The 13,571-nt window shown below is 38.6% G+C and overlaps 1 protein-coding gene across 11 annotated transcripts in view; it reads left to right on the top strand.

Moving 5' to 3' along the window:
* Window positions 1-12,714, top strand: part of HP1BP3 (heterochromatin protein 1 binding protein 3) — a 38,019-nt gene extending 25,305 nt beyond the window's left edge. For 10 of the 11 annotated variants that reach the window (XM_045475936.1, XM_045475937.1, XM_045475939.1 and 7 more), the window contains 5 exons: window positions 1,063-1,153; window positions 6,179-6,338; window positions 8,359-8,470; window positions 10,342-10,455; window positions 10,912-12,714. In XM_045475936.1, coding sequence (XP_045331892.1) covers window positions 1,063-1,153; window positions 6,179-6,338; window positions 8,359-8,470; window positions 10,342-10,455; window positions 10,912-11,206 — 772 coding nt within the window. In that variant the 3' untranslated portion in view covers window positions 11,207-12,714. The other variant, XM_045475946.1, reaches the window with a different exon arrangement.
* The last annotated feature ends 857 nt before the right edge of the window (window positions 12,715-13,571 follow it).

Here is a 13,571-nt window from a genome sequence, read left to right as displayed (position 1 = left end):
ACACACCAGGCTTGTAGATTATGATCCACTCTTTCTTCAGATGTCCTGTTGTTGGCCTGAATGCATAGCTTTCCATTTGATTGTCTTCTTCCCTACCACAGCCCCTTTTAAGCCCAAAGTCAATTTGATTGGTTTGTGCCTGCACCTAAGGTTCCCCCCGCTCCCACCTCTGAGACTACACCTTGACAGGACAGTCTTGCACTTGTTCTTATGTTTTTTGGCTTTTTTAGAATTTTTTTTTTAAGTTGATTTATTTTGAGAGAGAGAGAATCTCAAGCAGGCCCAGAACTGTCAGCGCAGAGCCTGATGTGGGGTTCAAACCCATGAACTGTGAGATCATGACCTGAGCTGAAACAAGAGTCAGCTGAAACAAGATTTTATTTTTAAGTAATCTCCACCTCGCCATGGGGCTCGAACTCACAGCCCCAAGATCAGGAGTTACACAGTATACCATATGAGCTGCCGGGCACCCCTCTGTTTCTTCTTCCTTGCCATTTGGTTTTGATGACCTAGTATTGTTGGTTTGCGTCTTGTCTTAAACTGTAACCCTCTTAAGACAGAGACATTATGTTAAGAACAACCTTTTTTCTTTCCCAGGGAATTCTATTAGGCTAACTTCAGAGTTTGTAAAAAAATGTTGTTTTCTGTTAATGTGTTACATACTTTTTAAAATACAGTATCTAGAAATTCTGCCTGTGAGAATTCTTGAGTTAGGTGGGACTTTAAACATACTCTTGCTTTGTTTGATTACACAGTTTGGTTGCTGTTGTGGTAGAATAAACGGAAGGTGTTTGGAGTGCCCTAGAAGTTTCGAAATTGGTTCTGTATGGGACATGGTTTGTGTCTCCGGGTAATGACTTAAGTGCTTTGCTTAAAGTAAAAAGAATGCCACTTGTTAAGGGTGCCAGTATTTTATTTATTATTGTCCATTTTAACAAACGACTACTACATCTAATAGGAATCAGAACTTAAGTTCAGGGGAAAACCCTGGATCTGTTTCTTCATATCTTTCCTCATTGATGTTTATCGCTATTTTTGTTTGTTTGTTTGTTTTCTCTGCAGGCCTCAGCTGTTGAAGAATGCTCTGCAGAGAGCAGTAGAGAGAGGCCAGTTAGAACAAATAACTGGCAAAGGTGCTTCTGGGACATTCCAGGTTAGAGGCCAAGAAGGCTTGGTTGTAGAGAAATGACTCTCAAAAGTTTTGGTTTCAGGACCAACTTATACTCTAAAAATTCTTTGAGGACCCCAGGAGGTTGTTTTTATGTGGGTTGTACCATATTAGAGATTAAAACTGAGAAAAATTTTAAATATTCATTTTTTTAAGAAAACATTTTACGTCAGCATAAATAACATTTTTTTGTGGAACAATAACTATATTTTTGGAAAACTTCATGAGAAGAGAGGTACTATTCATTAAAAATTTGCAAATCTTTAACGTCTTGCTTAAGAGAAGACAGCTGGTATCTGTCTTAACAGATATTTCAACATATTTTGGGTTACATTTTTGAAGAAAATTCACCTCACACACAGAAAAGTATGGAGTATTTTAAGATAATTTTCAAATAGTTGTGGGTATTATTCTTTGATACTGTACCAAAACTCAACAAATGGTGATTTTTTAAAGTAGCTTTATTGAAGTATGATTTGTATGCCATAAAATACACTCATTTTAAGTTACAATTTATAATTCAGTGATTTTTAGTAAATTTACAGAGTTGTACAACCATCACTACAATCCAGTTTTAGAACATTTCATCACCCAGAAAGATCTCTTGTGCCCGTTTGCAGTCTCTCCCCATTCTCCTCTGCAGCCAACCTACTAATCGACTTTCTCTTTACATAGATTTCCCTTTTCTACACATTTCGTGTAGATGGAGTCATACAATCTATCGCTTTTTTGGTTTGGCTTCTTTCACTTAGCATAATCTTCTTTGAGTTTTATCCATGTTGCAGCATGAATCAGTGCTTTCATTCCTCTTTATTGCCACATAGCATTCCATTGTATGTATGTAACACATTCTGTTTACTCACAAATTGATAAACATTTGGGTTATTTCCACTTTTTACTCTTACGATTAATATTGCCTATGAACCTTTACATCCGAATCTTTGTGCAAATACATGTTTTTATTTCACATGGATATGTAACTAGGAGTGTGGACTTACTGGACACTATGGTCAATTTATGTCGTAAGAAACTGCCACAGTGTGTGCATCATTTTACATTCCCACCAGCAAAGTATAAGGGTTCCGGTGTCTCCACATCATTGCAAACACTTGTTACCGTCTTTTTTAGAATTCTAGCCATACTGGTGGATGTAGAGTGCTGTTTTGTTATGGTTTTGGTTGGCATTTCCCTAATGATTGTTGATACTGACCATCTTTCCTTGTGCTTAATGGACATTTGTTTATCTTTTCTGGTAAAATGTCTATTTAAATTCTTTGCCTGTTTTTAAATTTGGGCTATTTGTCTTATTATTGAGATGTAAAAGTTATTAACTAGATTCAAGTTCGTCATTAGATACATGATTTGCATATATTTTCTCCTCCTCTGTGGCCTGTGCTTTCACTTTCTTAATGGTATGTTTTGAAGTGCAAAGGTATTTAATTTTGATGAAGTCCAGTATGTCATTTTTTAAAATTGCTTCTGCTGTTGGTAGTATATCCAAGAAATCATTGCCTAACTTAGGATCACAAGATTCACTCCTACATTCTTTTTAAGAGTTTTTAAATACTTTTAGGCTCTGTCCATTTTGAGTTTGGTTTATGGTATGAGGTAGGGCTATAAATTCATGTTCTTGCACTTAGATACCCAGTTGTCCTAACACTTTTTATTTATTTATTTAAAAATTTTTAAATGTTTGTTTATTTTTGAGAGGGAGACAGAGAACGAACGAGTGGGGGAAAGGCAGAGAGAGAAAGGGAGACACAGAATTCGAAACAGGCTCCAGGCTCTGAGCTGTCACCACAGAGCCCAGTGTGGAGCTCGAACTCGGGGACAGTGAGATCAACACCTAGGCCAGAGTTGGATGCTTAACTGACTGAGCCATCCAGGCACCTCATAACACTTTTATTTATTTATTTATTTATTTATTTATTTATTTATTTATTTTTAACTTTTAATTTTTTTTTTTTTTAACGTTTATTTTTTGAGAGAGACAGAGTGTGAGTGGGGGAGGGACAGAGAGAGAGAGAGGGAGACACAGAATCGGAAGCAGGCTCCAGGCTCTGAGCTGTCAGCACAGAGCCCGATGTGGGGCTTGAACTCAAAAGCTGAGAGATCATGACCTGAGCCAAAGTCAAGACGTTCAACTGAGCCACCCATGTGCCCCAACACTTATTTATTTATTTTATTTATTTATTTATTTATTTATTTATTTATTTATTTATTAAAAAAATATTTTTTGTAATGTTTATTTATTTTTGAGAAACAGAGACAGCATGAGCGGGAGAGAGCAGAGAGAGAGAAAGGGAGACCCAGAATCGGAAGCAGGCTCCAGTCTCTGAGCTGTCAGTACAGAGCCCAACGTGGGGCTTGAACCCACGAGCTGTGAGATCATGACCTGAGCCGAAGTTGGACGTTCAAACGACTGAGCCACCCAGGCGCCCCCCCCAACACTTTTTATTTAAAAGATTATCTATTCCCCACTGAATTGCCTTGGCATCTTTATTTAAAAAAAAAAAAAAAAATGACCATACATATTAAGGATTTATTTCTGGACTCCTGGTTTTTCTCCATTGATCTATGTATGAATTCTTATGCCAGGATCATAGTCTTGATGACTGTAGCTTTGAAAGTTTTGTGCAAGTTTTCAAATTGGAAAATGTCAAAAAATGTAATTTTTAAAGAATATTTTAATTATTCTTAGTCTTGTGCATTTCCATATGAATTTTAGGATCCATTTGGTATTTTTCACACACACACACACACACAAAACCCAGCTAGGATTTTGGTAGAGATTGCACTGAACCTATACATCAATATGGGAAGAATCACTGTCTTTATAATACTGAGTTTGCTAGTTCGTGAACACTGACTGTCTCTTTATTTAGATCTTTAACTTCTCTCAGCAGCGTTTTGTAGTTTTCAGTATATAGGTCTTACATTTAAGTTTATTCCTAAGTATTTTATTCTTTTCCACGTTACGGTGAATGGAAATATTTTCAAGATTGTTCATTGCTGACATTTAGAAATACAGTTGATTTGTCTGTTGATCTTATATCCGGCAACATTGCTGAACTCATTCACTACTTCTAGTAGTTTTTTTGTAGATTCCTTAGGATTTTTGTGGATTCCCTAGGATTTTCTACATAGAGTCATGTCATTTGCAGATAAAGACCATTTTGTTTACCTTTCTCATCTGGCTGTTTTGTTTTGCTTTGCTTTTTTCTTGCTTAATTATACTGAATAGAACCTCCAGTACAATGCTGAGAGCAGACATCCTTGTCTCATTCCCCTTATTAAAGGGGAAACATCAAGTCTTCGATCATTAAGTTAGCTGTGGGTTATTTATAAATGCCTGTTATCAGGTTGAGAAGATTTCTCCCCTATTACTAGTTTGTTAGATTTTATTATGAGCAGCTTTTGGGTTTGTAAAATGATTTTTCTGTGTCTCGAGATGAGCATGTGATCTTTGTCCTTTATTCTGTTAATACGGTGTATTACATTAATTGATTTTGTGCTAATTCCTTAAAGGTTAGTTGCCATGTGGAACCTAAAACCGTATCTGTGAACCTCTTGTACTCTTGCCTTAAATCTTTGGGTCTGTCTTGAACTTGGAGCAGTTGTTTTAACTGCATAATTTTATAACATGGTCATTTGGAAGATAGTGGTTCACTGAATCATGCAGATAATTAAAGTGTTACCACATTTCATCAAACAGTAACAAAAGTAATAGTACCCACCGATCTTATCAGAACAATATTTAAGTACTCAGAAATTACTAAGCTCACCGTAGTATATACAAATGTTCCATGATTTAAATTTTTTCTTAAAAAGTTGCATTTTATGCTTGGCAACAAATACTGTTAGTTGTTTTCCTTGAAGGGAGAGGCTCATTTAATACATTTTCAAGAAAATGTCTACCAGATGCCCAAGTCTAAATAATAATTAACCATAGCGTATCTATTAGTCGTTCCTTCAAGTAAGGAGCATCCCATGAAAAATGAAGCTAGTTCAGCTCACAACTCAGACCCTGGGGTGCTTTTTCTTGAGACCATCGTCATATCTCCACATGCAGTTGACATGCTTAATGTGTTCTTCCCATTTCATCCCATAAAATAACAAAAAGACATGTCCTGGGATTGAGATTTAATAAGATAACTTTTGCTACTTCATTGAGGACATTCTTAAGTGAAATTGGCTTTTTTTTTTTTTTAAACAAGCACATAGCAGTAAAGAATACAGCAACTACTGGTACATTTTTGTGTCTCCGCCTTGATTTATGGTAAGGTATCAGCAGTTTTACCCACCGTCGCTTTTCCACCATCAGTGCAGATGTCACCACAGTGAAGAAGGCAAATCACGTCTTAGCATTATTATGAAAATAGTTTTGATCTTGCAGATCCTCTGAAAGAGTCTCAGGATCCCCAGTGGGTTTGTGGACCACTCTTTGAGAATCTCTGTTGTAGATCATACCTGAGTTTGTCCTTTTACTCTCTGTGCTTAATGGTGCTGATCTTTGTTCCCTATCCTTTTGTCCTTGGAATATGCTATGTCATTTTCTGTTGTATGATACCCTAAACAATTATCAAACTTTTCCTTTGCTATTTTCTTTACAGGATTAAAAAGGTTATTTATTATTTTTCTAACTACTCCACTTTTCAGATTGAGACAAGGAAGTATTCTCAAAACTGTCTTATTTATTTGGGACATGACAAGTTAACCTGCTTATTGGGATACAGCTGTCACTCTGTTTGAGATAAGGGTAGCTGTTGCTCTGTTAGGTTGGATGGAGGGGTTAATGGAAAGAGAAAATATCCATAGGAGGGTTGGGACTCCTCAGTTAGATTAAATACCTGATGAGCGGGAAGAGAAAGTCCCTAACCTGACAATTTATTGTAAAACATATCTGTGCTAATGCAGGAACTCCGACCCACCTGGTGCAGAGGAGTCTTGTCTTGACCTGCTTTGGGAGAGTGTTGTCTTGATGCTTTTCTCTTCCTCCTTGGAAAACAGCTGAAGAAATCAGGGGAGAAACCCCTGCTTGGTGGAAGCCTGATGGAATATGCAATCTTGTCTGCTATTGCTGCCATGAATGAGCCGAAGACCTGCTCTACCACTGCTCTGAAGAAGTATGTCCTGGAGAACCACCCAGGGACCAATTCTAACTATCAAAGTAAGGCTCAGAGTTGTGTGCATTTATTTAACTGGGATCGGGGGGATTGCCTTGTAAACAGTTCTGGAGCTCATGCTATTACAAAGCATTAACTGCTGACTGAAAATCAAGAGGGAACAACTTTACAAATTTATTATTTACAAAAGGAAAAACAAATAAGCAAGGCTTATCCTTAATTTACAATGTCTGCTGAAGATCAGGATTTGATTTTACTTTAAAGATTTTAGATAAATCTCTTGGTTCAGAATACTTCTCTAGTATCTTTTTGCCTTTCTGAATGTCTACCAAACCATGTAATTTTCCCTTGAAGCCAAGCAGGTGTTTTAAAATGCTACTTATGTTGTTTCTTGTTGCCTTAAGCCCTAGAACAAAGAATACTTTTCTCAGGAAAGTGTCTTTACCCCGGCAGGTGGTGATTTGAGATTAAAAGCCTCGCCTTAGCACTGTCATATCCAGGTTAACGAGGCTGTATATTTTCTCAGTGAACTACTAGAATAGGTATAGTGGTGTAGGGTAAGGAATATGGAAAATAAGTAACAAAACGCACACTAGGCTGTATTCTTTTGATTAAAAGTAATTTTGGGGGCGCCTGGGTGGCTCAGTCGGTTAAGCGCCCGACTTCGGCTCAGGTCATGATCTCACAGTCTGTGGGTTCGAGCCCCGTGTCGGGCTCTGTGCTGACAGCTCAGAGCCTGGAGCCTGTTTCAGATTCTGTGTCTCTCTCTTTCTCTGACCCTCCCTGTTCATGCTCTCTCTCTCTCTGTCTCACAAATAAATAAATGTTAAAAAAAAAATTAAAAAAAAAAAAAAGTAATTTTGAAGTCTTAATACTGACTTTTTTTTTTTTTTTTAATTTTTTTTTTTTCAACGTTTATTTATTTTTGGGACAGAGAGAGACAGAGCATGAACAGGGGAGGGGCAGAGAGAGAGGGAGACACAGAATCGGAAACAGGCTCCAGGCTCTGAGCCATCAGCCCAGAGCCCGACGCGGGGCTCGAACTCACAGACCGCGAGATCGTGACCTGGCTGAAGTCGGACGCTTAACCGACTGCGCCACCCAGGCGCCCCAATACTGACTTTTAACCTATGCAGTATGAATTTTATAATGTTATGAAGGAATGCTTTCCTTTTTTTAATGTTTATTTATTTTTGAGAGAGCATGTTTGCACACCTGTGTGCAGGGGAGGGGCCAAGGGGTGGAGGGAGAGTATCCCAAGCAGGCTCTGCAAACAGCACAGAGCCCCACAGTCCGCAGAGCCCGACACGGGGCTCGAACTCACAGGCCATGAGATCATGACCTGAGCCAAAATCAGAAAATGAACACTCAACTGAGCCACCAGGTGCCCCCGGTTTTGTCATCTTTATAGATACTCTCCTAAATTATTTCTGAGTACATACAGGTATCCAATAGATGTTTGAATGAATGGAAATGAGAGATTAGTTTTAGGTTGGCTACTAATCATTTTTGCGTCACTGTAGGGCACTGTAGGGCACTGTAGGTCACTCACCACTCTGGGCTCCTGTTCTGCTTTCTCTGAAACGAGGAACTTGTCTTAATGGTCTTAATGGACTTAATAATCAGTCTCTTGCCATGACAATTTAACTCTTTTCAAATTTATGGGCACTTAATTGTTAAGTGAATTAGTTAACAATTCTGACCACAAAAATTTCAGTTAGCACATGTCACCTACTGTTTGACAGGACAGTAAATTTGTATATAAATGTTTGTGGTTGAGGGACTTATAAAATAGAATAACTAGGGGCACCTGGGTGGCTCGGTTGGGCATCTGACTTCGGCTTAGGTCATGATCTCACGGTTTGTGGGTTCGAGCCCCGCTTCGGGGCTCTGCGCTGACGGCTCAGAGCCTGGAACCTGCTTCGGATTCTGTGTCTCCCTCTCTCTCTGCCCCTCCCCCACTCATGCTCTGTCTGTCTCTGCCTCTCGAAAATAAATAAATGTTAAGAATTAAAAAAAAAAAAATTGTAGGTAACTTTCTTCATTTCTGGATTTTTTATTCAGTGCATTTGTTGAAAAAGACTCTTCAGAAATGCGAAAAGAATGGATGGATGGAACAGATCTCTGGCAAAGGATTCAGTGGCACCTTCCAGCTCTGTTTTCCCTATTACCCCAGGTAAGCAGCCAGGCCATAATGTGAAGTGTTGGTGATTGTAAATTTAAAATCTTGGGCTTAACTGATTAATTTATTACTGTTTTACTTGAAAATAAAGATTACTTAAGGCAGTATTGCTTTAGAGCAAACACTTTTCATGTTAGAACTGGAGAATGTTGGCTACCCTGCTAGATCTTATTAGCCACCCATTCCTTAAAATCAAGCATGGAATTCTTTGAGATCATCGGCCAGTTATTTTTGTGTTCATTCTTTCTTTATTAAATAAATGATAATGACAAGATTATTAGAGGATTATGTATGTTTTCATCGTCACTCAAGGAGGGGAGAGCATTGGCTGCTTCCAATAACCCTAGTCTGCCTTCTCCATACTATAGAGATAGGGCCATTTCCTTGAAAATCTTTTTGATCTATACTTTATTTATGCACCAAACCAAAAAATGTATTGAGCATCTCCTTGGGGCCAAGCATTGTTCTCTGCACCTGTGCAATGGCCTTCTTATACTCTGATTTCTAGTAAAGTGCCATGACATGTACCACTAAAGCCCTATTTTAGCAAGAGTATAGTGTATTTCTTACATTGTACCTTGTGTACAAGCCTCTGTTACTTGGCCGATTGCATATTATTTGAATTTTTCAAATATTAAATTTAATTCTTAAAGTCATGTACATAAAATGTTATAATTCAAGGACTTATTACACAATGGAATCAATATTTGTATCAATAAGGGCAAAGAAAATTAGAAAATCCTTGCTGACTTTCTCTAAAACTTTGAAGAGATTCAGCCTTTATGATATTTTGAGGTCTTTTGCCAGTATCATGAGGCCAAAAAAATGTATACTGCTGTGCAAACTGTTTGCTGTCTTGTAGACCAGTCACTGCTGTATATTCAGTGGCTAATGCAGTGCTGGACACACATCAGGAGCTTAAATTGCTTACTAAGTAAATGATTAAGAATCCATTTTAGGGGCGCCTGGGTGGCTCAGTCGGTTAAGTGTGTGACTTCGGCTCAGGTCATGATCTCACAGTTTGTGAGTTCGAGCCCCACCTCAGGCTTTGTGCTGACAGCTTGGAGCCTGGAGCCTGCTTCAGGTTCTGTTTCTCCCTCTCTGCCCCTCCCTCTCTCGTGCTCTGCCTGTCTCCCTCTCAGAAATAAATAAACATTAAAAAAAAAAAAAAAATCCATCTTATTGGGGCACCTGGGTAGCTCAGTGAGTTAAGCATCCGACTCTTGATTTTGGTGCATGTCATGACATCACAGTCATGAAATCAAGCCCCATGTTGGACTCCGTGCTGGGTGTGGAGCCTGCTTAGGATTCTCTCCCTCCCTCTGCCTTTGCCCCTCCCTCACTGTCATACCGTGTTCTCTCACTGTCTCAAAACATAAAAAGAGGTGCCTGGGTGCTCAGTCAGTTGAGCTTCCGACTTGAGCTCAGGTCATGATCTTGTCGTTCATGGGTTCAAGCCCCGCATCGGGCTCTGTGCGGACAGCTCAGAGCCGGGAGCCTGCTTCAGATTCTGTGCCTCCCTCTCTGTCTCTGCCCCTCCCTGCTCGCATTCTCTGTCTCTCAAAAATGAATAAATATTAATAATTTTTTTTAAAAAAACATAAAAAAATTAAAGAGTCCATTTTTTCTAATGGTAGGAGGAAGGGAATGAGGTATGGTTCTGGACTCTTAATAGATTTGTTATAACTGTGTGTGTGTTGAAAACAGGTTAAACTGTAACCCGACACTTGCAACATGGCATTTGGGGAGGGCAGGAAGATGTGGAATGTCAAAGAAAGAGCATCTAGGTTCACATTTTTCCCTTTCCTATGTGGGACTTCTCTTCTACGTAATTTTACCATACTTTTCTTTTTTTCTTCTCATAGCCCAGGAGTTCTATTTCCAAAGAAAGAGCTAGATGATTCAAGAGACGAGGATGAAGATGAGGAGGACTCTTCAGAAGAAGACTCTGATGACGAAGAGCCACCACCTAAAAGAAGGTGTTGATGTGTGGATGTCCTACCTTTGAGTTAATAGTGGCAGTAATAGTAATTAATAGCATTGTAACAACTCAGGATCCTTCTCAGAAGGCTCTTGGTGTAACATTTGAATTTGTCTTACTGGAAATTCAGGGGCTTTGAACTTAGGAAGCACTGTGAATATGTGTAATTTACTCTTTGGTCAAATCTGTGTGTATATCCGTAGTTGGTTGGTTATTCAAAGAAAAACAATCCCATATTTTCCTAGGAAGAACATCACAAATTATGTACAGACTCCCATGAAGTGGTTGAATTTTCACACAGTTTTAGTAAGGGCTATATCAAATCACCACGTTCCTATCCTTTACATCGGTGACTTCTGTCTACCCTGTGTCTTTTTTGGCAAAGTATCCGGTCGTCCTGGCAGAGTGAGTCTCTTGAGTACTAAGTGATCGCCTTTGCTCTTTGTTCTCACAGGTTGCAGAAGAAAACCCCAGCCAAGTCTTCGGTGAAGGCTGCATCAGTGAAGCAGAGAGGGTCCAAGCCTGCGCCCAAAGTCCCAGCTGCCCAGCGGGGGAAAGCTAGGCCCCTGTCTAAGAAAGCCCCTCCTAAGGCCAAAACTCCTGCCAAGAAAGCCAGACCCTCATCCTCAGTCATCAAGAAACCTAGTGGTGGCTCTTCAAAAAAGCCTGCAGCCAGTGTGAGAAAGGAAGTGAAATTGCCCAGTAAAGGCAAAGCCAACATGAAGAAGTCTTTCAAAGCAAAAAAGTAAATTTTATAGGAAAAAAAGGGTATCATGATAAAATTCAGAATCTTATTTTCTAAGGTCAGTGTGCATTTGTTTTAGTTTTGATGCTTTTAAAATTACATTTTTTCCCTTCCCTATGAACATTGTGGGGAGGGAATATAAATAAACCAATTTAGGCATTTGTTCGCTTTAGGTGCTGTTCTTGGTGCCTACCCGTTCCCTCAGTCATTTTAATTTCTGCGATAACTCCGGATTTTCCTGAACTGTATAATCTCCACTTGTCATTTTTTCTCCCTCTACCCCAACCCTCTTTCTTTTTTTATTGTCAGCTTTGGCTTTTTTTTTTCTTTGTTTCTTCCAGCTTTATCTAAACACTTGCAAAGATTTTTATATTTGTAGAAAACATCAAGAATAGGATACTGGTCAGGTGCTGGAAGTAAAAAAAAGAGGCAGAGTATATAGCACTGACTGAATGGAAAAGCCTTCTGCCTGGAGACTTCAGTTATAGCTATAATAATTCATCTTATTTATAAAACCACTCCACTAACCCTTTCTCTCCAACTATATAAACACAGAGACATCTTAGCTTTGGGAATAAGCCAAAAAACATTATGACTTCATTAGATTCGGCAGACCTAGGACTCCTTTGGGCCACTTTTCACGTTGGCCGATTTCCAGGTGTTTTTCACTGGCCCAGAGCATTGCGCTCCCTCGACCACAAGCACAAATTCCCTCCACCATTTGGTTTCTGACTGAAGGGAAATACAGGAATATGTTGAGTTTATGATTTCTGGTGTCACCTGTGTTACCAAAAACCAAACCATATAAAATCTTGATCAAATGTTTAAATATATTTTTTAATATTTGGAGCATGAGTTGTTTCCTGTTTGCCTTTTTTATAAGGAAATGTTGGAGAGTTACATCATTGCTAATATAGAAATGTTAAGTGGAAAAACATACAATTTGCTAAAATAAACTAAATTCCAGATTCATCTGTGGGTTTTTTTCCCCTCCTTTCTTTCCACAGCACTTTTGATATCAAGCAAGTGGCTTCTTTTTTTGAGATATTTACAAAAAAGAAAAAAAAAAGTAAATGAAGCCCAACTACCTAACCCTTTCTCATTTGTATTTGGTTTAGTATTGTGAAGTTGTGTTAAATAGTACTAGCTTTCTACTTGAGAAATACTGATTTCCGGTTATCATTTATCCTCCCTGTGGCACTTGACATTTTAATTGTCTTAAACTTTTTGGTGTACATCTTCTGGCCCCTTGAGTACTGCCAGAGGCAAAAGACGTTTGTTTCCTTCATTCCACTTGCATTGTCTCCTGGGATCTCATCTGCAGCCTAGAGTGTGGCTGGGAAATGGACTTGAGAAGATTGGCTTGAAGTAGATCCATAATCACGTGTGATCCCATCATGAGCTCATTGGAATTTGTGTTGCATGTAAGGCAATCTTTCCTGTTGTAAATCTTCCTTTTTTTATGTACATATATTTTGAAAAATATGAATAAACATGAAATTTTAAAGCTGCTGAACTGTAGCTTATATTTAAAAGATTCTATCTAGTAGACCCTTAAAAGTAGCTAAGTGTTGCATTCACTGGAGTCTTTCCTCCTCGGAATAGCTGCCATCCGTTTTCCTTTGTATTTCTTTCTTTCTTTTATTTTTTCGTGTTTTTTAATGTTTATTTTTGAGAGAGAGAGAGAGAGAGAGAGAGTTGGAGCCAGGGAGGGGCAGAGAGAGAGGGAGACACAGAATCTGAAGCAGGCTCCAGGCTCCAAGCTGTCAGCACAGAGCCCAGTGTGGGAGTTGAACCCACAAACCTTAAGATCATGACTTGAGCCGAAGTCAGACACTTAACCGACTGAGCCAACCAGGTTCCCCTTCCATTTTCCTTTTTAAATACAAACTTCAGTTAATTTGCTTTTGAATTCTTCATATGGATGGTAAATGATGTTCCTAGATATATTGAACCCAATTACTTAATGAGTAAGAGGTTTAAAGTCATTTTGCATTTTATTGAGGTCCTTGTTTTCAAGATCATAGATTCCAGTTTTTTATGTTTAATGTTCAGATAGATAGTCTTTAGACTAGAAAAAAAAAAAAAAATACAGCACTGCAAAAGGGTTGATAAACCATACAGACCTGATCTTAGAAAGTAATTCTAATTTCTCTTTTGCTATTTGGCAGGTAGTAATTCTCAATTTCTTAGTAGTAGGAGTGTTGGGTACCTGTGCTAAGAATACTCTTCTGGGATCAAAAGTTGGAGGCTTCTGGTTGGTTTCTTCATTTTATGATCCCACTTGTAAAAGGATACTCTGAACAGCCACCTAGTGGTTATGTTGTCTAGTAGGTGCTCCAGCACAGGGTAAGAAGCTTATTAGATCA

The sequence above is a fragment of the Leopardus geoffroyi genome, chromosome C1 (assembly GCF_018350155.1).
Source record: "Leopardus geoffroyi isolate Oge1 chromosome C1, O.geoffroyi_Oge1_pat1.0, whole genome shotgun sequence".
NCBI lineage: Eukaryota > Metazoa > Chordata > Mammalia > Carnivora > Felidae > Leopardus > Leopardus geoffroyi.
This window is presented reverse-complemented; position numbering and strand designations above follow the sequence as displayed.